This window comes from Trichosurus vulpecula, chromosome 9, assembly GCF_011100635.1.
Source record: "Trichosurus vulpecula isolate mTriVul1 chromosome 9, mTriVul1.pri, whole genome shotgun sequence".
In the NCBI taxonomy this organism is placed as follows: Eukaryota; Metazoa; Chordata; class Mammalia; order Diprotodontia; family Phalangeridae; genus Trichosurus; species Trichosurus vulpecula.
Genome location: NC_050581.1, coordinates 37,717,500 through 37,742,235, shown reverse-complemented (window position 1 = coordinate 37,742,235; position 24,736 = coordinate 37,717,500). Strand labels below are relative to the sequence as shown.

General features: G+C 40.0%; 1 protein-coding gene across 3 annotated transcripts in view; it reads right to left on the bottom strand.

The window, feature by feature from the left end:
* Positions 1–24,736, bottom strand: part of DOCK8 (dedicator of cytokinesis 8) — a 312,866-nt gene that overhangs the window by 57,994 nt on the left and 230,136 nt on the right. For 2 of the 3 annotated variants that reach the window (XM_036737707.1, XM_036737709.1), the window contains 9 exons: positions 21,808–21,957; positions 20,008–20,121; positions 16,674–16,829; positions 13,885–14,024; positions 11,253–11,422; positions 5,477–5,625; positions 2,609–2,791; positions 1,928–2,063; positions 247–334 (listed from right to left, as the gene is read on the bottom strand). In XM_036737707.1, coding sequence (XP_036593602.1) covers positions 247–334; positions 1,928–2,063; positions 2,609–2,791; positions 5,477–5,625; positions 11,253–11,422; positions 13,885–14,024; positions 16,674–16,829; positions 20,008–20,121; positions 21,808–21,957 — 1,286 coding nt within the window. The remainder of the gene's footprint in view (positions 1–246; positions 335–1,927; positions 2,064–2,608; positions 2,792–5,476; positions 5,626–11,252; positions 11,423–13,884; positions 14,025–16,673; positions 16,830–20,007; positions 20,122–21,807; positions 21,958–24,736) is intronic. The other variant, XM_036737708.1, reaches the window with a different exon arrangement.

Below are 24,736 nucleotides of genomic sequence, written 5' to 3'. Positions count from 1 at the left end.
AAATATGCAAGCGTTTGTTTTCTTTAAGCGCACCTCCAGTCTAGGGAGGTCGCGGAATTTTAGTGCTTCTCCAAGGATGCTAGGCTTTTGATTACTCTGGGCCACTGGATGGACTGCACCTCCACAGATAACGATGTTTCCTTCTCTTTGCCTTTGAGGGATACAGCTGTTTCGGTAACCTAAGTACCCTGAGAAAAATGGTTTGGACTTTTGGTAAAAGTATCACAAGGTTGCTGAGTGACTTACTTATCTAGCTTTTCGTTAGCCTGTCGCCAATGTGTCTGCTCCTTCCGCCATCTCAGGTTTTCATTTAGTCCTGGAAACCGGTCATTCCCTAGGAGTTAAGAAACTCATGATTGGAATTTGATTAGAATGAAACTCTCCGAGATAGCTGGGATTTCTATAACAAGTCTTATTGAGGCAGCCCAGCTCGACACTCTGCTGATGACTGGAAAACATGATGTGTCGTGGAAAGGTTAGCAACAAAACCCACCACGCACCTGCCCGAGCTCCCCAGTGGCTGGTACGTTCTCTGACCTGGTGCGGGTGGATTGATTTGGTAGAAGGTGTAGCAGCCCTGTACTCTGAAAGCTCAGATTCTCTGATTCCAGTTCTGTAGCTCTCCACCAGGAAGCCTTCCAGGGAAACTCTAAGACTTACCTGTGGAACCCTGGCTGGCCTGGAGGTGGAGGGAGGGCTTTCTATCACCGTGATGGGAGGGCGAGCCCACTGCTGAGCTGGGCACCACAGTGAAGGGCTACAAGGACACGAGTTACCATAGCTTGGGGGCAGTATGCTTGGGTTCCCTGAAAAATTTACTCTGGAAGTGACAGAGTGACTTTCTTGGGTGGTCTTTGGGACAGAATCTGAGCTCAGACGCTTCCTAGCTGGGTAACCCTGGGCAAGTCACTCTATCTCTAACTGCCTCGTTTTATTATCTGTGAGATGCAGGGATCATTCCCCTCTGGCGCCTTTGCCTCTCAGAAATAATCCCTTTTCTAGCCGGGCCTTCATTTCTTGACTTTTGCAGGACTTAGATACTAGTAGATCTGGGTCAGAACTTTGTTTTCTCTGAGCAAGACTGGGGGAGGGAGAAAGAGCATTAATTTCATCATCATTATCTACATGTGCTAATCCTTGGAACAGCACGAAGGTTTCAGCCACTGGAATTCCGTGATACATGGACAAAGTAGGGGAGAAGGGCAAGGACTGAGGGCTGTCTGTGTGCCAGGCACTGTGCTAATCACTTTTTAAAAACACTGTGTCGCTGAATCATCTGTTAAATGAGGATGGGAATAGCCCCTACCTCTCAAGGCTGTGATGAGCATCAAGTGAGATGTGATTTGTAGGGTACTTTTCAAACCTTAAAGGGCTATAGAAATGCTGTTATTATTATTAATTATTAGGCATTCTCTGAATAAACCCGGGGGCCAGTCTGACCCTCCCAGAAATGCTCCTGGCTGACGTGGCTACTCTTCTCCTTCCTTGTCAAATGTGATAATTGTCAAGTGCTTAGCACGGCACCTGGTATACAGTAGGTGCCATTTAAATGTTACTAATTATCATTGTGACTCTTCTTCTTTATCCTGAGGCCCACATTCTAGGGACTGGACCTTTTACCTGCTGCTAAATTCAGCTTGATGCCGATGTCATTCAGAAACATCTTCCCAGCTGCCAACTGATTCACAAAGGAACATGGCAGATAATAATAATAATAAAGGAACATTGTAGGTGCTTAATAAATGCTTGTGGATTGCCTGGTAGGCAGTTAAAGTCACTGAAGAATCGCAAACCTTGTTCTTGCAAGGCATGGGCGCCATCATCCTCTAAGGAACTTAAGGCTGAAATCTTACTGGCGGAATATTCCTTCCCACAAGGCATCTGAAGCGTTCAGAGAAAAATCAGAATGAGACCATTAAAAACTCACCTGCTGGTGTCTTGCAGCGCCGCATCATTTCCCCTCTGGCCCCTTCTCCTCTCAGCAATGCCTCTTCTAGCCGGGCCTTCACATCTCTTGACTTTTGAAGGACTTGGGTACTGACTTTGTCAGAATTTTGTTTTCCCTGAGCAAGATGGGGGGGGGGGGAGGAGAGAGAATCGTTTTGTCATTGGTTTGCTTTTTTTTTTGGAGGGGAGAAGTCAGGGCAATTGGGGTTAAGTGATTTGCCCAAGGTCACACAGCTAGTATATGTGTCAAGTGTTTGAGGCTGGATATGAACTCAGGTCCTCCTGACTCCAGGGCTGGCACCACCTAGCTGCCCCGAGAGAATCATTTTGATAATTATTATCTGCATGTGCTAATTCTTGGAATAACATTAAAGTTTCCTCTAGAGGAATTATGTGTTATGCAGGCAAAATCGGCAGGGATGAGAAATTCTTTGACTAGGATTCTTTTATTCATCATGTGAATATGGAAAGAATGCAGAGATAGCTTCTCCTTTCCTAGGGCATCACAATATTAATGAAAGGAAGAAGAAATGAATTTGAATGCGTGGAAATAGGAGAGATTCCTTTTATTTTGGCCTCCCTCACCGTCTGCCAACCCTGCAAAAACACCCCACCCCAAAAGTGGACTGAAATTTGCAGAAAACTGAGTTACTGCATTTACCTTGTACTCAAAACATGAGACACAGATGAAAAGTAGGTCTAAAATCCGATTCAGTTGCATTGATGGCAGGTCTGCAATCCACTTCCGAATGAGGGACTGCTCTGCATTTTTCATGATCCAGAGGAAACAGACCATGAGGTTGCGGGTGGTATCAGAATTGAGCACATTGTATTGCTTGTAGGGCTGGAGTGTGGTGTTTTGGTTTGTTTTATTTTTGAGGCATCAGGACGGTGGAGAAAATGTGAGAAACAAAAATGTCATGAAATTGTTAAGCTTTCAGAATGTAAGAATTCTTATTCATTCCCTGATCTGGTATCCATTTCTAAGATGTTCCTAATCAAACCTTATGGAGTTAAGGAAAGGCTCCTGAGTCACCCAGCTCATGAAAAGGGACTTCCCTGAGGCTGGACTATGTCTAGCAAGGGATGGTTGAAATATAATTGGATTTCAAGTCAAAGGACTGGGTTCAAATCCCCTATCTGTATGCCCTTAGGTAACTTCTTTGCTCTCTAGTTCCCATCTAGAAAGTGATGGAGGTTGGACTAAGTGGTCTCTGAGGACCCTTCCAATTTTCATTCTGTGAGCCTATGGATAAAAACTGTATTAGTCTTGGGACCAAACGGACAGCTCTTGGTCTTGCGGACTATGCTTCCACCTTCCCCTTTTGATCGATGGGGTTTTTTATCCCACCTCCTCCACTTTGGTGCAATATGGTTGCAGACTGTTGTAGGTTTTAGGGATGCTCTCTATCATCGGATTTAAATGCAGGGGAGAACGTAGGGCTGGGTGCCTGAGAAAGCTGCCATGCCCTCTTCACCCAGAAGCTAGCCACCTTCTCAGTTCCAAAGGGCAAAATTGGGTTGATGGCTGGCAACAGACATCTTAACTTCTTTTAACTTTATTTCACAACCTTCTTAGTCGTCTACTCTCATTACAATAGGGGACGCAGTTCGACTGACAATGTAACTGAATCTGTGGTGGTGGTGAAGAACTCAGTTGTGCTGGTTGGAAGTTTGGTGTCTGCCTTTATGGCATAAGGAATATGGTTTTTTGGCAAAGAAACTCCGTGGTACCAATTTTATAGCACAGAGAACTGCTTTTTGTCACTTGATTACACAACGTGAGGTTGTACTCTTCTCGATATGGTATCGTGGTCATATCTTAGGGGGATGTAGAAAAGCAACAGTGCTACTGTCTCTAAGTATGTTGGAAATGATGGTTTGGGAGTTATGGATTATGGGACATAAGGCGATTCTACAACTATTTTTTCTTTGTGTTTTAAAAATATATATATTTATGTTCTTTTTGTGGGTTTTTTGTATTTAAGTTCAAAGTGAATCAAAAATGTGAAAAAATAAAATACATTTTATATGTGCCTTTGTCTTTATATTACAGTCATTTCAAACCCCACCTATGGGTTGATCCGCCTTCTTTATAATCAATTAAGCAAGATACCTACTGCAGTGAGTACATCTGACAATGCATACAATATTCTTCTTTAGGAGTCCCCCACCTTTATGCCATGGTGGAAGAGGTATGCTTCATACTCTGTTCTCCAGGACCTTCATGGGCAATTCAATTGCCTGGGCATAACTTCATTTTTTTAAAAATGATTTTACTGCCAAGATGAAAATGTAAATATAAAATAGCACTATGTTTCATCTAAGTCAATGCAAATATCTAAACTTTAGGTTTTCAAGATGAGAAGACTTATACAGGACCGATGAAGAATGAATGGGGATAGAAATAAGAAAACTATATATACACATATATATATATATATGTATACACACACACACACACACACACACACACACACACACACACATATATGGAAAGAACAACAAAATCCCAAACTGGATGGGGCATTATTACAACGAGCAAGTTTGACCCTGGAGAAGAGAAAGAAAATGCATTCCTTTCCTTTACTGCAAAAGTGGTGGTGGTGAGGGACAGTGCAGGTAGAATATGGATTGTCAGAAGCTATCGTTATGTTATTTTGTTTTCTTGTACTGTTTTTAATTTTTTTTTAAAAAAATTTGTTGTAAGGTATGGCTCACTGGGTTGGGGAAACATGGGGGGCCACATCTGGAAGAGAATGTAATATAAAAATAAGAGGCAGCAATAAAACAAAAACAAACAAAAAGCTTTAGGCTTTTAAGCTTCTCAAGTAGAGACAAAAAAGAAAGAAAGAAAGAAAGAAGGAAACATGCATCCCAGAGTCTGCAGCTTTGATTAGTCAGAACAATAGAAGGTAAAACTATCTTTGGTCCCACGACTGGTAGGGTCGGAGTCCTTTGGTTGTTTTCACAGGCTGATCCTTGATTGCAAGGGACCAGATAGAAGTTAGGGTATCTAGTGCTTTGAGCCTTTCTCACTCCCAAAGAACTGCTTGATCTTGCTTTGCTCTTATTGTTAACTTTTCTAGCTACAGATTCTCTGACCGTACTATTTGCCTGATCCCGGCAACTTGCCCCAATGGTCTGAACTCCCAGTTATTAATTATTCCCTCTAGCACAGAGCAAGAGAATTAAAATCTTCATTGGTAACATGGGGGAAGACATGAAGGAACTGTTATTCTATAAGTGTGGAAGAATTATTGGAATAGAAATTTTCTTCTATCATCATGGATCATAACTTGTCTATAACTTAATAGGTCTAAGGAACAGGGGTTAAGTGATTTCCTCATACAGCTAGTAAATATTGGATATGGGATTTGAACTCAAGTCTTCCCAACTCCAAGATTAGAACTCTATCAACTATAAATTCTTCCTTTGTTACATCTATGTGGGAATGCTATGTGGATTGTAAAAGAAAATACTGAATATACATGAAAAGCAAGCTAGTGAAATTCATGAGAATGTATACCAAGGAAGACAGAGGTACCCCAGACGTCTTCAAGAGGTTGAAATTATTCCCCGCAATGGCTAGGGCTACACTGTGATTAATTGGACTTCCACCTTCTTGTTCTTCATCTGGGCTATTTGGACGACCTTTCCCACCACGAACATCTGAAACTGCATTTTAAAATATTGTCAGTCAAGTTAACTATTGATAAACTAAAGTCAATATTCCCTAAATCTGTTGCACAAAATTTACTTCCATAAAAACCAAATTCCATGGGCTTGATTTTGATGCCTTTGCATCAGCAGAGTCTGTGAAATAATTTTAGTTAGGACTTACAGCATTGCTTCAATCTACTGCCATTCATAAGAAGAGGAAATCAAACTAAAAAAGGAGATAAAAACACTTAAAAAAGGACTAAGATAGGAGGTCATTTTTGAAAATGCCAAAAATGACCTTCATAAAAGTTTTTCTAAATTGCTTTCAAGTCTAACACACTTTGCTTAACCATGTCTCTTGGCATGTCTAGAGATAAAGAACCAACCACAAAAGTCCCCAAAATGGTGGAAGGAAAACGAGTATTGTACAAAGAGTATTAAGATATTCAGGTACAGATTTATGAAGAGTTTCTTCGAAATTTTCAGAAGCTCTGAAATGACCTTCAATTTGTTGCAGAAGCCAGAACATAGGCACGTACAGAAAGGGTGTGACCATTTCAAAAGCTGGCCTTAGTTTAAAACATGATTGACATTTTTTCTACACATGCACACACACACGGCAGGTCATTTATATAGGCAATTTTTAAATAGAGGTGTGGGAAAATAAATCTTCACAGGTGATTGACCCACAGAGAAGTCAGGTTTTCATAGAGTTGTCAAAACTTTATCCATTTCACACTTCAATTTTTCACAAAAATAAGACTGCAAGAAATATTTTTGGCTGCTAACATGAAAATGGAACATTATTATAAAGAATCATAAAGCACCATTGGAAAACTTTTGAGGCCATTCAGTTTTTTAAAAAATCAATCAAGCTTATACAGAAATATAGCCTAGATAAGATCTGCAATTATGAAAGACAGGCAGGATAGGTAGCAGGATCAAAAGCAGCTATCCTTAAAGGAAAAGATCATAGTATAGATTTAGACTGAAGGGACAGTAAAAGCCCTCTAGTCCAACTCTGTCAAGGTACTAGAATGGTTTGCCATGTCCTTTTCCAGATCATTTTATGGGTGCAGAAACTGAGGCAAACAGGGTTAAGTGACTTGCCCAAGGTCACACAGCTAGTATCTCAGGCCAGATTTCAACTCAGCAAGAGGAGTCTTCCTGACTCCAGGCAGGGGAACTCTATCCACTGTGCCACTTAGTTGCCCCCAGTTCATTGGTATTGAGGAATAATTGTTCAGAAGTGTTACAATTATTTCCTTGGTGAAGTGTGCCTTTCATTTTATGCTTTGTATGGTTTCAAGGGACGACTAGGTGGCACAGTGGATAGAGTGTCAGACCTGGAGTCAAGAAGACTCATCTTCCTGAGTTCAAATCCAGCCTCAGACACTTACTAGCTGTATGACCCCAGGCAAGTCACTTAACTCCATTTTCCTCTGTAAAATGAGCTGAAGAAAGAAATGGCAAACCACTTCGGCATCTTTGCCAAAATAACATGGGGTCACAAAGATGACTGAACAACAAAATGAATTTCAGGCTGAAGGTGAGCTGGCCCATTTTTAAGTTCTGAAAAGAAGGAAGTTAAAATTCTAAAGCAATTAAGTTAAACATAACTGCATGGGGGATAGGAGAGGGCAACTTGTATGGGACTCTGTAATGCTGGCTCCAGAGTTTTCTGCATTCTTTTCTCCTATCTACATGCAAGCAGTATAGGGAACTCTTGGCATGGGAATTCCTTCCTTCAATGCAAAGAGCAACTCGCCTTTGACTTAGGTACATCAAATGTAAGTGATTTAGAATAGGGTTATAATTCTAGAGCTGGGATGGACTTCTGAGGTCATCTAGTCAGGCACCCTCGTTTTATAGATGAGGAAACAGATGTGACTTAGCCAGGATCGTACAAATAATTAGCATAAGAGGTAGATTGGAACTCAAGTCTTCCTGACTTCAAATCTAGAACACCATTCATTTACAGACAAGTCATTACGATTTTTCATTTTAATAGCTGTATTATGACTAAGTTTAATGTATGTTTGGGGAGGACTTAGACTTCCCCACTTGACACAGTTGATTTAAAAGGCTCAAAGACTGCATCCTCAAAAATTCTTCCCTTTATGTGACTCACCTGAGGAAACAAACCATTATCCATAAAATTTGGGAGTAATATGTTCTGAGGGTATGTATTTCACTTTTGGGACAACCAAGTCACAGTCAAAGAATCTGTGAGTTTCCTGAATGGAACGTTGTACACATTTACCTCTAAGTCAGCCAGGGCCTACGTGTCATCAGACTCTGTAATTTTTAAACACAACACTCTTCCCAACTTGACTGTCAAAAGCCAGGCATGATTAGATTAGATTAGATTAGAGAATAGATTCATCATTCGTTCTGCAGCTCACTGATCCTCAACAGTGTCAGACATATTTTTGTAACTTCTTTACCCTTATGGTCTGACAGGACATCTCAAGTCTTTAGGGTCAAATTTTTTCCCCTTCAGGAATTAATTGGTATCGAGGAATAATTGTTTGGTTGATTGGTTGTTCATCCTTCCCTCTCCAAGAGGACCAATGACATTACAAGGGTGATGTCTTAACTTTACCAGTGAATTGGATTCAAGTGGGTCATCAGCCTCACTTTCTTCTCCACTTGTCAAACTCCAGTTGTAAGATATGCAAAAGTCAAGACCATTGGCTCTGTTTAGTGGGAAGAGAGGCTACTGAAGTCCTTGCCGTAATAAATGAACAAATCATAGCTCAGCCAAGGACTCTGAAGTAGTTGTTTAGAAGTGATACAGTTATTTCCCTGGGAATATCTGCTTTTTTTTTATGCTTCGTATGAGTTTTAAGCTAAAGCCTAGCCAGCCCATTTTTTAGGCCTAGAAAGAAGGAAGTTAAAATTCCAAAGCAATTAAGTTAAACATAACTGCATGGAGGGAGAAGGGAAGGCAACCCCAATGGGATTTTGTAATATTGGTTCCAAGGATTTCTGTATTCTTTTCTCCTATCTGTATGCAGACACTCTCTAGCACTCCACTCTCTACACTTTGGGTAGAAGAGAAGATGGGGAATCACTGTGGAGTGACTGGAACCATTCATCTCTCTTCTTAAAAATTTTTAATTTTATTTTTAACGGCAATATTCTTTTAAGAACAACTTTGAGTGAATAAGTCATTTTGACTATTGTAAATACCCAAACTGACTACAAAGAATATGTGAAGGAAGATGCTATCTGCATCCAGAAAAAAAACTGATAAACAGAAGTATGTATAGGATGATTTTAAACACACACACACACACACACACACACACACACACACACACACACGTAGCTAATGGTAGCCATCTCCAGGGTGGGGGAAGAGAAAGAAAAAAAGAAATTTACATGGTTAGTTTATTATATATTCAAAAGGAATCGCAAGTTGTACATAATAGATTTGCAGTTTCATATGCAATCATCTTTTTTTAAAAAATCATACTATGTTATGGAAATGCTTGTTTTATTCCACAAATAAAAAGTAAAATAAATTAAAATTCATTCACCTTTCAAAATAGGAAAACTATAGCTGCTTTTTCCAAAGTACCTCCTCTCTTTGCCCTGTCTTTGTCAGGGTCTTGCATTCAAATCCGATCTCAGATACTTATTGGTTGTGTGACCTTGAGCAAGTGAGTTAATCTCTCTGGGTCCCAATTTCCTTATCTATAAAATGGAGATTGTATAACAACCTCACAGGGTTGTTATAAAGAGTCAGATGAGATAATATATGCCAAGTGTTTCACCAGCCTTAAAGAACAATATATATGTGTGTGCTACTATTATGTACTTTTTCCCCATCTGAGGGGTTTGTGGATCTAGGGGAGAGGTGGCCTTTTGCTTCCAAATCTCCAAATGAAAAGAGATAAGAATGTCCAAAGTATATTTAGACACACAGGATTATAGAATTTTAGGCCCTAGAAGGAAGAGCCTTAGTCATTATCTAGTCTTGAGGGAAGAAAACTGCACCCTGAAGGCCACTTGTGACTTGTGACCTTTGCTGTGACCGCTTTGCACTCATCCAAATAAACTCAAATTGGGAAAGCAACTTAGATTCCTGTTAGTGACTCCCCATTACCTGTCAGACAAAATACAAAGTCTTTAGACTGGCATCGATGGCCTTCACATTCTGGCCCCAGTCTATCTTCCCAATCTCTTTCTCCTTATAGCATCTCCCACTCTAAGGTGGATGACTAACTGTTTCCCCATTTTGTCTGTCACCTCTGGTATTGCTATGTTGTCGTTGTTTTTTTAATCAATGTAAATAAACCTAGTACTTGGCCAGAATCTTATACGGAGGAGTCAAGCTCTTAACAAATGTTTGTTGAATTTGATTGAATATCACACATAATTTTATCATCTCTAACTGTATGAGAGACAGTGTACCACAGTGGATAGAGAGTTGGCCTTGGGACTAGGAAAAACTGGATTCTAATCTTGTCTTTGACATATATGAGCACTGGGACTTTGGACAAATGGCTCCCAGTGCTCTAGGCTCTTGGTATCAAACTCAAATAGAAATAGGACTGCTAATCTGTACATAAGGATCCCTGTAGGCTGCATGTTGACTTAAACTATGATATTATCTGTTTTATTGTATTTTTTACTTATTTTGTTAAACATTTCCCAATTACATTTTAATCAGGTTCTGGGAGCTAGGGAGTATTGGGCCACATTGGCCCTCTGGCTCCATGCTTGATATCTCTACTCTAGGCAACATTCTAACTCTCTACGTTGCAGAAAAGGTACTGACTTTTATAGTTAGAGTTTTTTTCATCTGGGAGTTCCCTTTTCCATTCATTGATATTACAGGTCTAGTCCCTGTCTCCTATCTAATAATGTGGGTACTCCTTGGAGTGATTTTTGGCCTTTTAATGAAATGATGCTCTTTACTTTCTGTCCATTCATTTGACAGATGAGGAAACCGAGACCTAGACAGGTAAAGTGTTTTGCCCTAGGTCATCCTAGCTGGTCACTCGGTGGTAAGGTTGGGATCAGAAACCAGGCTGAATAACTTAGTCCAGTGTATTTGCTGGGACTCAGCTCTGTTTTTGTTTCAAGTGGCCTTTGCTGCTCTGCTTACGTGGGGGGAGAATTTGGATCATGGAGGCACATAATTAGGTCATGGATCTAGAGATGGATTAGAACTAAAACATCATTTAGTCCGGCCTCCTCCTGTTTACAGATGAGGAAACTGAGCCCCGTGGAGGTTAAGTGACTTGGTGGAAATCTCATAGATATTTAGTAGCAGGATGAGGATTGGAATCCAGGTCCTTCATTTTCAAATCTAGTACTTTTTCCACTGCATCTTGATGGCGGAATTTTTGAATCTGTGCCCAAAACAGAATTTCCTTCTTTTCTTGGAAAACATGCTCATATTTTCAGGGAAAGCACAACATTTCAATAAAAAAGTTGGCTCCTGCACTTAAACACTCATGAAGCAAATGTGAGAAGCTCTTATTTGTGGTCTGGAGAACAAAAATTCAGGTAAATGAAATCAGCATTTGAATTAATTACAGTGACATCAGTCATACCACATGTTTGTTGTAAACCCACTTAGAGTGGGAGCCTTGAGGGCCAAATAAGGAAAAAGAAGACGTCTTTACCTGTAAAGTCATGGAGCTGTGGCAAAGCATCCATGATGATGCCAACCAGAGGGAGGTAAAGGGCAGCCACTTTAACCTTGACCTCTGGTTTGGAGCAGCGGGGGTCCAGGTCATGAGAGCTCAGTAGACCATGGATGGCACTGATAGCTTTCCTCTGTACCTTACTGATTCTGTTGGCAAGTGAGACGTTAAAAAGTCAGTGGAAGAGATGCCCAAAATATAAAAGCATGCAAGAAAGCAAACAAATGTGTGGTTTTAATCCTTTTGTAAAAGCAAAAACAAGCAGGCTTAAATAAAACAAAACAAAACAGCAAATGCTAAATCAGACCACAGACATCAAACAGAATTGCAGAGTGGCTAGAGTCCTGGACCTAGAGGCAGGAAGAATTGGGTTCAAACTCCACATCAGATACTTACTAGATGCATGACTCTGGATAAATCCTTTAACATGTCTGAGAAAACCACAACGTACTGAACTTGGAGTCTAGGCAACCTGGGTGCAAATCCTGACTCAGACACTTATTAGGTGTATGATCCTGGACAAAACCATTTAACATCTCTGGGCAAATCACACTATACCGGACTTGGAGTCGGGACAACTTACTAGATGATAACATTGGGCAAATCAAGTCATATTTCCCTATTTGTAAAATGGGGATAATATCTCCCTCACAGGGCTGTCAAGAGGATCAAATCAGAAAATGTGTGGAAGATGTTCTGCAAACTTGAAGAGACTTTTTCAATCTCCGTTTCAGTTGTGTCTGACTCTTTGTGACCCCATTTAGGGTTTTCTTGGTAAAGATACTAGAATGGTTCGCCATTTCCTTTTCCCAATCATTTTAGAGATGAGGAAACTGAGGCAAACAGGGTTAAGTGACTTGTCCAGGGTCGCACAGCTAGTACATGTATGAGGCCAGATTTGAACGCATCAGAATGAGTCTTCCTGACTTCAGGTTCAGCGCTCTATCCAATGGCTGTTTCTTAATTTTTTTTTTTATTATAAACCAAATTTTCAAAAGGCATAATTGGCACAAAATAGATGCTTAATAAATTTATTGGTGGATTACTCTGTAGCACCAAGATAGTAATTGAAACCTAAATATCAAAAGTGTATGCACTGTGGCCACCTTTCTAGGGGCTAGTGGCAGGGGGATCTGTTCTGATTGCTGAGCAAGATTTCAGAAAGAAAAAAGATGTTAGACTATATGTCCCAAAGGTTCCTGAAAATTTTTCCATGTCCTTCTGTACTACAACTGTACCCCAAATTCACTGTACGATGAAGTGGGCATGGAAATCAGTGCCCCCTGCAGAAAAGGGAGGTATGGGGGAAGGCACAGGAAATTTGAGCCAGCATTTCAAGGGTGGAACTGATTCCCAAGAACACTTTCTGTATGCTGGGTAGGTCTTGGTAAGACTATTTATATTATTGGGGTGGGGGGTTAGAGGATAAAAAAAGAAAAAAAAGGAGAGAAAGAAAAGGAAAAAAAGCAGATGAAAGAGATAAAGGAAAGGCTAAATATATACTGAAGCAATCTGAAAAAAAAATTCCTAATATCTTGTCTTATGACTTGGCAACAGTATCTCTAATAACTTCCAAGGAGGCTAGATAGCAAATCTAGCAATCAAGGATTATTGCTTTGCCAACAAGGAACACTTTTAATTAATTCCTCTCCAGGGGTAAGCAAAGGTAGTGTATGTTTTTATTTGAAGGATGTAACCACCATATTATACATTATGACAAAGTGACCTCTCACGTCGTCCTACCATGTTTCTGGTCATAAAAACGGTAACAATTTTACAAGGGTGAGTAACCTTCTGAAACAGAAACAGATGTCTGGGCTCCTCTCTCCACAGGTACTACCTGACTGGAGGGAAAATGGAAACTGCTGTGAATGTAAATATTAAAGATGATCTAATCTATAGAAGTGCTGCCATAAAGGAGATTTCAGCACAAGTTGGGCTACCTCAAAAAGGCAAGAATTTGCAAATGAAATTTTTCTTTGCCTCAAATGTTTCTAAGGCAACTTGTCAACAGAGTAATTAGGAAAATCTGGCCATCCTGGGCAAGTTTAGTTATACACAAAAGCAAGAATTCTTCTGTCAGGGTTTGTGAAATTGTTGTTTTCAAAAAAGTATTTTTGATAACTGTTTCAATATTGGTTTTCTCTGTAATCATATATTTTATTTTAGGCATAAAAAGCAACAACAACCAACTATCATTCTGAGATGGGATTCATAGGCTTCACCAGCCTAGTGTTGCTTAACATAAAAAAGGTTAAGAACGCATGTCATCAGGTGATGATTTCTGTTGAGATAACAGATATGTATTTGGTTAGGGCTGAAACAGGAATCTGAAGTTACTGGTCGTAGGGCTCTAAACAGCTCTCTGAGATGGTAAAGTGCAGAGAAGGTGCTGATCTGCATAGAGATGGGAGGTCCCCCCAGCCCCCAAAAGCTCCCTGTATCAATGGAACCAGAGGTTTAGTTTTTTAAAAAAATTAAATTTTGGGACAGAGTTCAATCTGATGAATGAGATGCTAGGCAATCCCACTCCCACCCCCTGCACACACATGCACATTTAATCCAAGTGCTTCTTTTTTCTTTCTTTGGAAAAAAAAAATCAGACACATACCCTTCTCCCTCAGCATCGAGTGCTGCGGCCAACTCAGTGAAGAGCAGTCCTGTCAGGAAATGCTGCTGGCGGTAGTCAGGAGACAGGTCAAACATGTTGGCGATCTTCTGGTCCTGGAAACTGGAACAAGAGCTGGAGTTCTACAGAAAGGCAGGAGACATTTTGGTGAGTGGCATGAGAAAAGACAAAGAGCTGGAAAAGGTGGAAAAAGTAAAACTCAGGGGCTGCTGATAGCCTCTTAAAAAGAAAGACTGAAAAGGAGAAGCAAATCTGAAACCAAACATTCAAAAGAGGTGGAATCTGGAGGGTTACTAGTTGGAAAAAAAAGGTGTGACTGTTTTTGTCATTGCAATGGCATAAACTTTTACAAAGAATAATGATCTTAAATAATCCTGACATTGATAACAGCAGGCCACTACATTCTCTGCCAGGGGTTCTAAACCTGGTTATCCAGACACATTTTTTAAAGAAAGATATATTATACTTCAATATAATTGGCTTCCCCTATAGTCCTATGCCTTTTTTTAATTTTAGTTATTTATTTTAAATTTTTTTAAAAATATTTATTTTAGACTCAAACACCAGAACACAAATACAGAATAGAGAGAAAAAAAATATCATAAACTTAAATATTGGAACTTAAATACAAAGTAAGAAAAGAAAAAAAACATGTCATGTGCATAGCAGAACATAAGAAGATTAAAAATGTGTAATGATAAATTTTCATTTCAAGAAAGCCTGTATGATAAATACTACACATTGTTTTGAAAGCCGTCCATCTTTCTTTGCTTCCTTGGAAGTTTTCTTTTGTTCTCTGCCGCGTACTTTTTACTTTGTTCTTTTTTCACCCTCCAGAAGGCTACAATTAAGTGCAGATATAGTTCTATATAGATCTAGATATATACATACACATATGCATATATACATGTATTTTTTTTAAAATGCACTTAAAAACACAATTCTGAGAAGGGGTCCATAGGCTTCACAAGACTACTCCAAAGGGTCTATGACACACAAAAATTTAAGGACCCCTGTGGTCCAAAATCCAAACTCTGAATGTGACTGAGTATAGTCTGAATTTTATTAGACTGGAGGAGCAGGATGTGCTCAGATAAGAGAATTCCCGATTTCACTCAAGCATGGGAAATTTTTGCTTATTTTTCCAAGCATATATCTCATTTAATATCCTGATAAGAGCCAGTTGCTAGAGAGATGAGGATGATGCGAAGCTTGCAACCTTTGGGCTTGGTTTAATTCCACTGGCTTAGTGGGAGGCAGGTGTGTGTGTGTGTGTGTGTGTGTGTGTGTGTGTGTGTGTCCTCAAGGTAACAGCCACTGGCAATGACCCCTCCAAACTCAGCCACTGATCTGGCACAAGACCTTATCTGGGCATGTCAGAGTGAAAGATAGATTTGATGTTTCTGATTAAAAATAAAATTCATTTCAATTGATCCGGGTCTAGGTTACAGGACTTGGCTTGAATGGTTGTAAATTTTTATCTTTTAAAACGAAGACTCAATTCCATCTTTGCGTTAATAGCCATATCCTTTGGGCAGCACCTGACCTTGATGTTGGTAAATCCTTGCTTCTGTCTAGGGCTATATGCTTTGTCCCTTTCCTAGGATCTTTACTCAACAAACAAAGCCAACCAACCGACCAATCCTTCAAATCACTGAAGCCCTTACTTCCATTCATCTAGTTAATTTCCCTGGTAGTGTCTGATAGAGATGTAATAACATGCCAATGGGATTGGGTTGCAGCATTTCAAAAGAAGGCCTTTTGGTGATCCTCTAATTAAATTTCCTTGAATGAGGTCCAAGATAGGCCTATGTACTTAGAGGCAGAGTGGTTAGAAAACTGGCTGTGGAGTCAAAAAGACCTACGTTCAAATCCTGCCCCAGACGCTCAATAGCCGTGTTACCCTGGATATATCACTTTAACCTTCTCAGTGTTAATTTCTTTGTACAATAGGGCTCCTAATAATATCTACCTCATAGTATGGTTTTAAGGACCAAAAGGTGGTAATGTTTGTAAAATGATTTGCAAATCTTAGAGCAGTCTAAAAATTTGTGCTATGTTACAGCAAACAGTGTGACCGAGAGGTTTCAGTCTAGGTAGAAGACTTATTGTCCTTCCTATTGATTTAATATTATACTTCTTTTATCCGTTTCTTTAACTCATCAACAACTACAAACATTTACTGTACAAAGAACAAGAAAAACAAAAGGATTGTAAATGAAACCGTGAACTTGTTACCTCATTTGCTTGAAGTGTATATTTCAATTTAACAAGGTAGGAACAAGCTGTCCTCTTTGTATTCTCTTCTGAATGTCATCCTTCTATCCTCAGTATCTTTTAAAATGTTTAATTGATGTACTTTTCTTTCTTCTTTTCTCTCTTTTTCCCTTTTCTATAATCTGACCCTCTAACTTATTCTTTTTTTTTTTTTTGGAACCCTCTAACTTATTCTCTCCCAGCACCCCCTTCCCAGGGTAAACTTTCAAAGAGTTTGGACAAGCTGAGCTGTTGGGGAAAAATAAAGGCAGTCAGGAAGAAAACTGGAAGTTAGGCTAGACAGGGCAAGGGATGAACCTTGGACTCAAATTAGTTTCTGTAACTTCATTGAAGGAGATAGTTTCCTAAAGCATGTGATGGCTGCCAGGGATCTGTGAGCCATGGAAGGCATGAATCGATCACATAAACATTTCTGAGCTTGCAATGCAATACATTAAACATGTGAAGGATGAGGAATAAAGAACAGAAATAATTCTTTTCTATGAGTTGGTTACCTGGGAAGAGAGGGAGGGGTTGGGAGATGCGGGAGCAGCGTCAGGGGCCATGAAGAAGAGGTTCAGGTTGAGGTAATGTTCATGGCTGCAGAGGATTCTCAGAAACTCCAGCCTCATGGAAATCAGAGTTGGGAGGTTATTGAGCTTGGCTGATAGCTGGGAGGAAAAGTGAGGAGAGGACAGAATTGTTTGTTACGAGGGGAATGGAGTTTAGTTAGAACACCATGAAAAATATTCTTTCTCCCCAAATTAAAGCAACCAATTTCATAAACACTAATGCGACGGTGCAATAGATAGTAGGTGAATTGTGTAGGGCAGGGAAGCCCAATACGTTTCTACCCATTAACTGTTCCCTTAATGATTTCAGCTTGACAGAACTCCAAAATGAAGATCTCCCCCAACTCTGCCCACCCTGTCCCGAGTAAACTATAAGGTCATGGCAAATCTGTCTGGAAAATAATCATGAGGTGTTTTTTCACTGTAACATAATATAATTAATTTTTTTTATAAAAACCCCGCTGTGTCTGAGAAACTAAACAAAAGGAGTCAACCCCACAGTGGGCCACACAAAAGTACTGGGTAATATGACTTGATCACTTTAATGCTGAAATGATTCTTTTATAGTTTCTAATTAAAGGCCCCACCAGTAAATTGAGAAACTGGTTCACTGGATGGCAAAATCAAAGGGTTTAGAAAAATATGCTGTCTATGAAAAAATGCCAGATAGTTTGCACAAAAGTGGGAGAGTAGGAGGAAGGGGAAGTTTCATTTTAAAAAAATGAATAAAAGAAAAAAATGGGAGGACTTTTTGGGGAAACCCATCCTTTAGACCTCTTGAAAACCAAACATACTTTAAAAATGAACAGAAAGCTCACACAGGTCCAAAGGAAACCACCTGTTCTGCTCTCCCAGTGTTCCTCGTACATCTGAAGTTAGTGGCCACCAGCCCTGTGTGCTGTGATGGGGTTACTATATGAATGTAGAGATTACCAAGCCCTGCTCTACATTCACATAATGACTTAGTCACAAAGACCTGATAGTTTTCAAGGGGTCTGAGAGTGGGTTTCTCCCAAAAGTCCTCTCATTTTTCCCTTTATCCTTTTAAAATTTTTTTTCTTTATTCCTTTTTTAAATGAAACTTCCTCCTCCTTTTACTCTCCCAATTTTGTGCAAACATTGCCTGGCCAGAGCTGGAAGGGACCTTAGAAGTCCCTGAGTCCAATGTCCTCATATTACAGAAGGTGAAACTGAGGATCAGAGAGGCTAAACTTGTGTGCCAACGGTAAAGTCAGGGAATGTTTTTGAGCACTAGTGGCAGGTCTCTGTCCAAGAAGCACAGAATAATAATCCTAGGAGGGTGCGGTGCCATAAAAACATCACTGGATTTGAAATCAGAGGATCTGAGTTCAGAATCTGACTCTAATACTACCTGAATGACCTTAGGTAAGTCTTTTCATTTCCCTAGACTTAATTTCACCCTTTGTAAAATGAGGGAGCTGATCATGCAAGGGGGTTTGGTGTGGATGATTGATAAGGTCACTCTTAGCCCTCCTACCTCAGGGACCATCCAGTGCAACCCTCTCATATCAAAGATGAGGAAATTAAGGATGAGAGAGGTTAAATGATTTGTAAAAGGTCCAAGTAATTAATGCGAGAGTAAGGATGAGGACACAGACCTCTAGACTCTTGGCTGCTTCTCTCCCTGAAGAAGAGAAGGAAGAGAGAAGAAAATCAAAGCAAACTAAGGTAGAAAAAGAAGAAAATTAGGAGGAAAAAAAAGAGATGAAAGGAAGGGAAAAGAAGAAAAAGAGGTATATTGCGTCAGGTTCCCCTCTCTGGCTCCAGTGCCATCAGCGATCTACCCTTGTTCTAGGATCACGAGATTTAGAGCTCAATGGGAGTTGGAAGATGAGCCTCCATGAGCTTACTTTCTTCACTATTTTGCAAGGGGGAGAAGTGCAGTGCAGTGAAAAGATCAGTCAGTTCAAAGTCAGAAGACCTAGGTTTCTATCTCAACTCTTCCCCTTAATTAGCTGTGTGAAAGGACTGAGAATGTTTAGCCTGAAGAAGACAGCGTTCAGGTACTTGGAAGACTGTCATGTGGAAGAGAGATTAGATTTGTTCTGCTTGGCCTCAGGGGGAAGAAGGAAGGAATGGGCAACCTTGGGACATAGTGGGCTCCTCCATATTAGAAGTCTGCCGATCGAGGCTGGTTGACCAGCGGTCAAGTGAACCTCATTGAGGATTCTATTTTGGAGCATGGGGTGCTGTAGATGGCTGCAGAGGTCCTTTCCAATTCTGCCATTCTGTGATGTTGTGATCCTGTGACCTTGCGCCAATCACTTAATGTCTCTGAGTCGCTCAGCTTTTTTGAGGAGGGCAGAACCGTCATCCTAGGACTATCTCGATCAGATTGGAAAATGTTATATGAAGCAATTTGCAAATCTTAAATTGCTACACAGATGTCAATTATTATGTCAAAATGGTTACACAACCTCCCTGCCTCCACTCCCCCAACATATACATTGTGATGGGAAGCCAACTTTGGGTCTAAAATGGCATTCCAATATATTTTCGCATCAGACCAAAACATCTTTGTCAATAAGGATATAGGTTAAATTTGAAATGAAAGCTATAACCTGTGGTTCCAAATGTCAAAAAGGGGAAGTATCAGAGAAAACACAGGGTAATTTCTCTCCCACACCTGCCTACACACTCCGGAATCCCTTTGATGGAATTCTGGAGGCTGTAGGAGACAGGAAATTCTTTGCACATGTATGTGCCTAACAAGAATTCTTCTATAAGGTTTGTGACAACCTTTGTGAATACAATTTTGTGTCTTTTTTTTTTAAAGGTCTTATAACATGTACTGCTTGTGACTGAATGGAAAAGAAAGATTTTGAACCTGGATTATTCAATTCCTTGCATTTTTAATTCTGCAAACCCGTCCAAAGGCTGTGTTAAATTTTTGCTGCATGATCAGTTGAAAAGAGAAGGCTGCTTCTTAATGAAAATGACTGAATTTGATGACTTCTTGGCGATCGCTGTTTTGTCGTATGTAAGGGCTTCTGAGCTCCTTGAGTCAAAGAAGCCCCCATACCTCTTGAAAAGCCATAATAATGACTGAAGTGTTCAGAACCCACTTTGTTTCACTTCATGTCTGTTTTGTTCTGCCACTGAAAATCAATCAATTCCTAAGCATCTGGGGGTCAGTGCCTCATTTGGGGCAGAAGTCTTCCCTCTCCCCCAGTTACTACATTGTTACGTGCACTGCAACTACTTCCTGGGCCCTGGTAGTGTAGCGTACAGGGTCCTTGTCCAAAGCCATGCTTACCTGATTACAGTAGTGCTTGATCAGGTTAAACACGAAGCCCCGATCCATGAGAGAAAGAAGGTCGTAGAGGAAAAAAGCCAGGCTGATGTTGATTTTTTCTGCTTGATCATTTTCCTGTAAAAGAGGGGAACGACAATCATTTTGGTGTCAGTAGCCCGGAAACGGAGAGGTCTTAGTTCTGCTGTGGGTTCTCTGGGTGCTTTTTCAGCACATTGTTTAATCTTCCTGGTCCCCAGTTTTTCCAATCAGAGTGACTAAAGCAGCTGTACTTGAGACGCTGTGAAAATTGGGGTGAAATGACTGTCAAAACGGTGGGTCTTCTCGGGAGAAAGGGCGAGGAAAATGTCAATAGTCTGGTGTAGCAAAATGGGACATGAGTTATTTTGAAAAGAAGGTGTTCACGGTTTATAGCTCAAGGTGAGTGTTGACTTCATGATGAAATAAGCCAGGGAGCGCACCCCCGAAGTCAAGAAATTTGATGATAGAAAACTAAATTGAGGCAAACAAATTTTAGTACTAGACGTTGAAGCATTCTGATTCCTAATTTATGGGAATGATCATTGGAAAGACTATGTGGCAAAAATTGAGATGGCATCTCAGAATGTCAATCAGTTACCAAGCTTGTTGTTCAGTCATGCTCGATTCTTTGGGGCAAAGATACTAGAGGGGTTTGCTTTTTCCTTCTCTATCTCATTCTACAGATGAGGAAACTGAGACAAACAGGGTTAAGCGACCTGTTCAGGGTCACACAGCTAGTAAATGTCTCAGGCCAGATTTGAACTTAGATTTTCCTGACTCCAGACCCGATACTCTACCCACTGTGCCACCTCCGTGTGCGGTCACTATAAGCTCTAGGGATATAAAGAAAGGCAAAAACTAATAGTACCCTCTCTCAATATTTTAGATGATGATAATGTTTTTGTGTCCCACAGTACCTTTGATGGAAGCATAATGATACGCTCAGAGTAGGCACTCGTATTCATGAATGAGTAAAGGAATGTTATGTTTCACTAATTTAATGCACTCTAAGTATGGGCTAGTTCCTTCTTTGTAGGGATAACCTAGCTTAGCTATGAGCATGCTGGACTTGGAATCAGGAAGAACTAAGTTGGATCCAACATCAGATGCTTGCTAGCTATATGAGAGCCTAGTTAAATCACTTAACCTCTGAGAGGCTCACAACTTTTAAGTCTGTAAAATATGGATAGTAAGAGCACCTACATCATAGGCTAATTGTGAGGCTCCAGTGAGATAATTCAGTTAAAGCACTTCAAAAACCTCATAGTGTTATATAAATGTCATCTGTTAGTATCAATTTGCTGTGTGACCTTGGGTTAATCATTCAGTTGGAGACAAGAAGAACTGGATTTGAACTGGGAAGAACCTCAGATGCTAACTAGTTGTATGACCCTAGGCAAGCTCTTAACCTCTGGGAGACTCAATTTCTTAATATGTGAAATGGAGATGAAAACACAGCTAGTTGAAAGGGTTATGGTGAGGGTCAAAGGGAGTGATGTAGATAAAGCACTTTGAAAACCTTACAGTGTCATACAAATGTCATGGATTACAATTTTTAATAATAATAATTTTTAACCATAATAATAACAACTTGCTGTGTGATCCTGGGTAAATCATCCACTTTCTCTGTGTGTCAGTTTTCTCACTTGCAGAATGGAGATACAACTACTTGCCATGAGAAATAACTAAGGAGAAACAGCTGTCTAGGGCACTTTGGCCCTGGACCAATTCTCAATAAGGACTAATGTGTAATCTACACTTTGGCTTGAGTTTCACAGTGACCTTTTGAGGCTTCACCAGGAGGGCTGCAATCTCAGAGGTGACCACATTAACGATAGTTGTGATGTCATCTTTGAAGCGATCTGAAAAGCGAGTTCTACGAAAATTATCCCTTTTATCCATGTTATGCACATACTGGGCCATGCTCTTTACCTGTAGAAGAAGAAGAAAAAAGTCATTAGAGAAACTGACAGCCTGCTTCCATAGCATATAAAACGTGAAAAGATCAGCTGTCTCTAATAGCTAGTTCTCTTTCCTTTCCCCACTTTGTTCTCTAGGACTTCACATATATGGGGAAGTCCTCAGATAGAATATACCTGAAATAACAAATATTCCTTAGCTATGAATACTTTTCATCCTGAGGATATTCTCTTCTTTTTGCCCAAACACCAGGGCAGGGGAGTCCCTTCTTCTAGCTAGTATGCTAGCTTTTTTCCTGCTGCCTGGATATGGTGGACATATATTTTTTACATCATAATGGTAAGGAAATATTTCTTTTTTATGGTAAATTTGGCAGTCATCAACAAATGTAAACATTTCCACATACAAAGGACAAAAAGAGGATTGCATGTGAAACTGAATTTCTGTTACCCAGTTTATTTTTTTAAAGTGTATATTAAACTTAACAATGTAGTAACAAAATTGACCTATTTGTTTTCCTGTCTGAACTTCTTTTTTTTCTGTTTTAATGATTTTTTTTTTAAATTGGAGATCTCATGTAACTTTTCTTGACAACTCTTTATGACTATAGGTTTCAGAAAAGGTGCTCTACTGCATTTGTAGAGGGAAGTTTTACATCTAGAAATTCCCTATGTCAATGAAACCACAGGTCCTGTGTCTATTCCTAACTATCACTATCCACTTATTGTTATGTCTTCTCTGCCCCCCACCCCTGATCTCCTGGCCAAATAGAAGCCCTCCTTTGTAACAAATAAACATAGTAGGGCAAAACAAATCACCACGTTGGCCATCTCTGACAATGTGGGTCTCATTTTGCACCTCTAGTCCGTTACCTCTCTGACATGTTTCATCACCAGCCTTACAAAGTCATGAACAACCAGTGCTTTGATCAAAATTCAATGGTCTTACCCTTTGACATTATGGTAATTATGATGTGTAACTTATTCTCCTATTCCTGTTCATTTCGCTCTGGATCAGTTCATCTAAATCATCCCAAGTTTCTGTGATTGTATCATATTTATCTTTTCTTATGGTGCAATAATTTTCCATTACAATCATATGCGACATTTTGTATAGCTATTCTGCAAGTGATGGACAAACCACTTTGTTTCTGGTTCTCTGCTAGAACAGAAAAGGCTCCCATAAATAGTTTTGTATGGAAGGGTCATTTCCTTCTGCCTTTCATTTCCTTGGGGGTGCTGGTCGTACTCATTACTTATGCCTAATAAGTGGTATCACCAGGACATCAGGAATGTGTGGATTAGTGGCTTTAGGGCTATGGTTCCAAATTTCTTTGCAAAATGATTGGACCACTTCTCAGCTCCACTGAAAGTTCATTAGTGTCTGTCCATTAGAATGTGAGCTCTGTAAGGTCAGGGACCACATTGATGAAGCAGTAGGAACACAGCAGGAACTTCATAAATGCTTACTGACTGACGGTGCTCCCATAGCATCTTCAACAATTGCCACTTTCCTCATTTGTTATCTTTACTAATCTGATATGTGTGAAGTATAACCTCAGAATTATTTTAATTTGCTTCTCTCTTATTATTAGTGATTTGGAGCATTTTTTTTTCATTTTTGTTGAGAGCTTGCCTTTGAGAACTGCATGGTCATCTCCTTTGGCCACTTATCCATTGGGGAATGGCTCTTGTTCTTACCTATTTGTATCAATTCTTTATGTCTTGTATATCTGACCTTAATCAGAGAATTTTGCTGCTGAGATTTTTTCCCCACTTAATTGCTTCCCTATTAATTCTAACTTCATTGATTTTGCTCATACAAAAGCTTTAAAATTTTATATAAAGGAAATGTCCGTGAGATTTTATTTCTTGGCACAGACAAGATGGCGGGAAGGAAGGGAAGCTATTAATCCCTTTTTGCTCAATGGGGCTGTGACAGGAACAATATGTATTTCTGGTATCCTGAGTCTCACATTGCAATGCAAGACACATTTTCCTAAAGATTCAGTGCTATACATTTATAACATTATTGCTTTCTACTCCTGTATTTTTTCACTGTAAGTATATCCCATTTCAGCTATAAGCTTTTGTGGGCTGCCTCTCCATTTATAACATTATCTCTAGGGGAAGATGCATGTCAGGTTCTAAACATCCAACTCACAAATGAACCTTTAAATCATAGTCAGTGTATATATAGGGGATATCCTATACCATTTAGTTTGTGTGGGAAGTGCTGTGAATTAAGTAATTCTTGTTTTGCTCCTTATGAAAATCACTTCTTAGCATCCATGTCTATGTATGGTCTTCTCTAGGTGACAATCTGATTTCAAGACATTTTGATGAGGATTGGAGTGAGTTTAGCCCAATAAGGTGGATGGGAAAGGAGTTGGTGGTTTCAGGTGGTTCCTCATGCCCAGATACCTACACTATGAAGTCATCACCATGAATGTCTGCAGGTTGGTTGGCAGGCAGAGTCAACCTGTTAAGAAATGACCCTGGGAGGTGAGCCACCCACATATGCAGGGAGGTGGCCCCTCTAAGTCAAGGCTAGAGGAGGAGGAAGGGGCAAGGAAAGATGTGTGGGAAAGTTTATTATACAATGCTCCTAGACACTATGTAGGAGACCTCATGCATAAACCCAAGAAAAACAAAAGAAGGGAGGCGGGAGTGTGGGGGAAGTAAGAGGGAGGAGAAAAGGGAGGAAAGGAGACAGATACATAGAGACAGAGACAGACAGAGAAGGAGGCAGGAGGTGGGGGAGGAGGATAGAGAAAAGGGGAGAGAAGGGA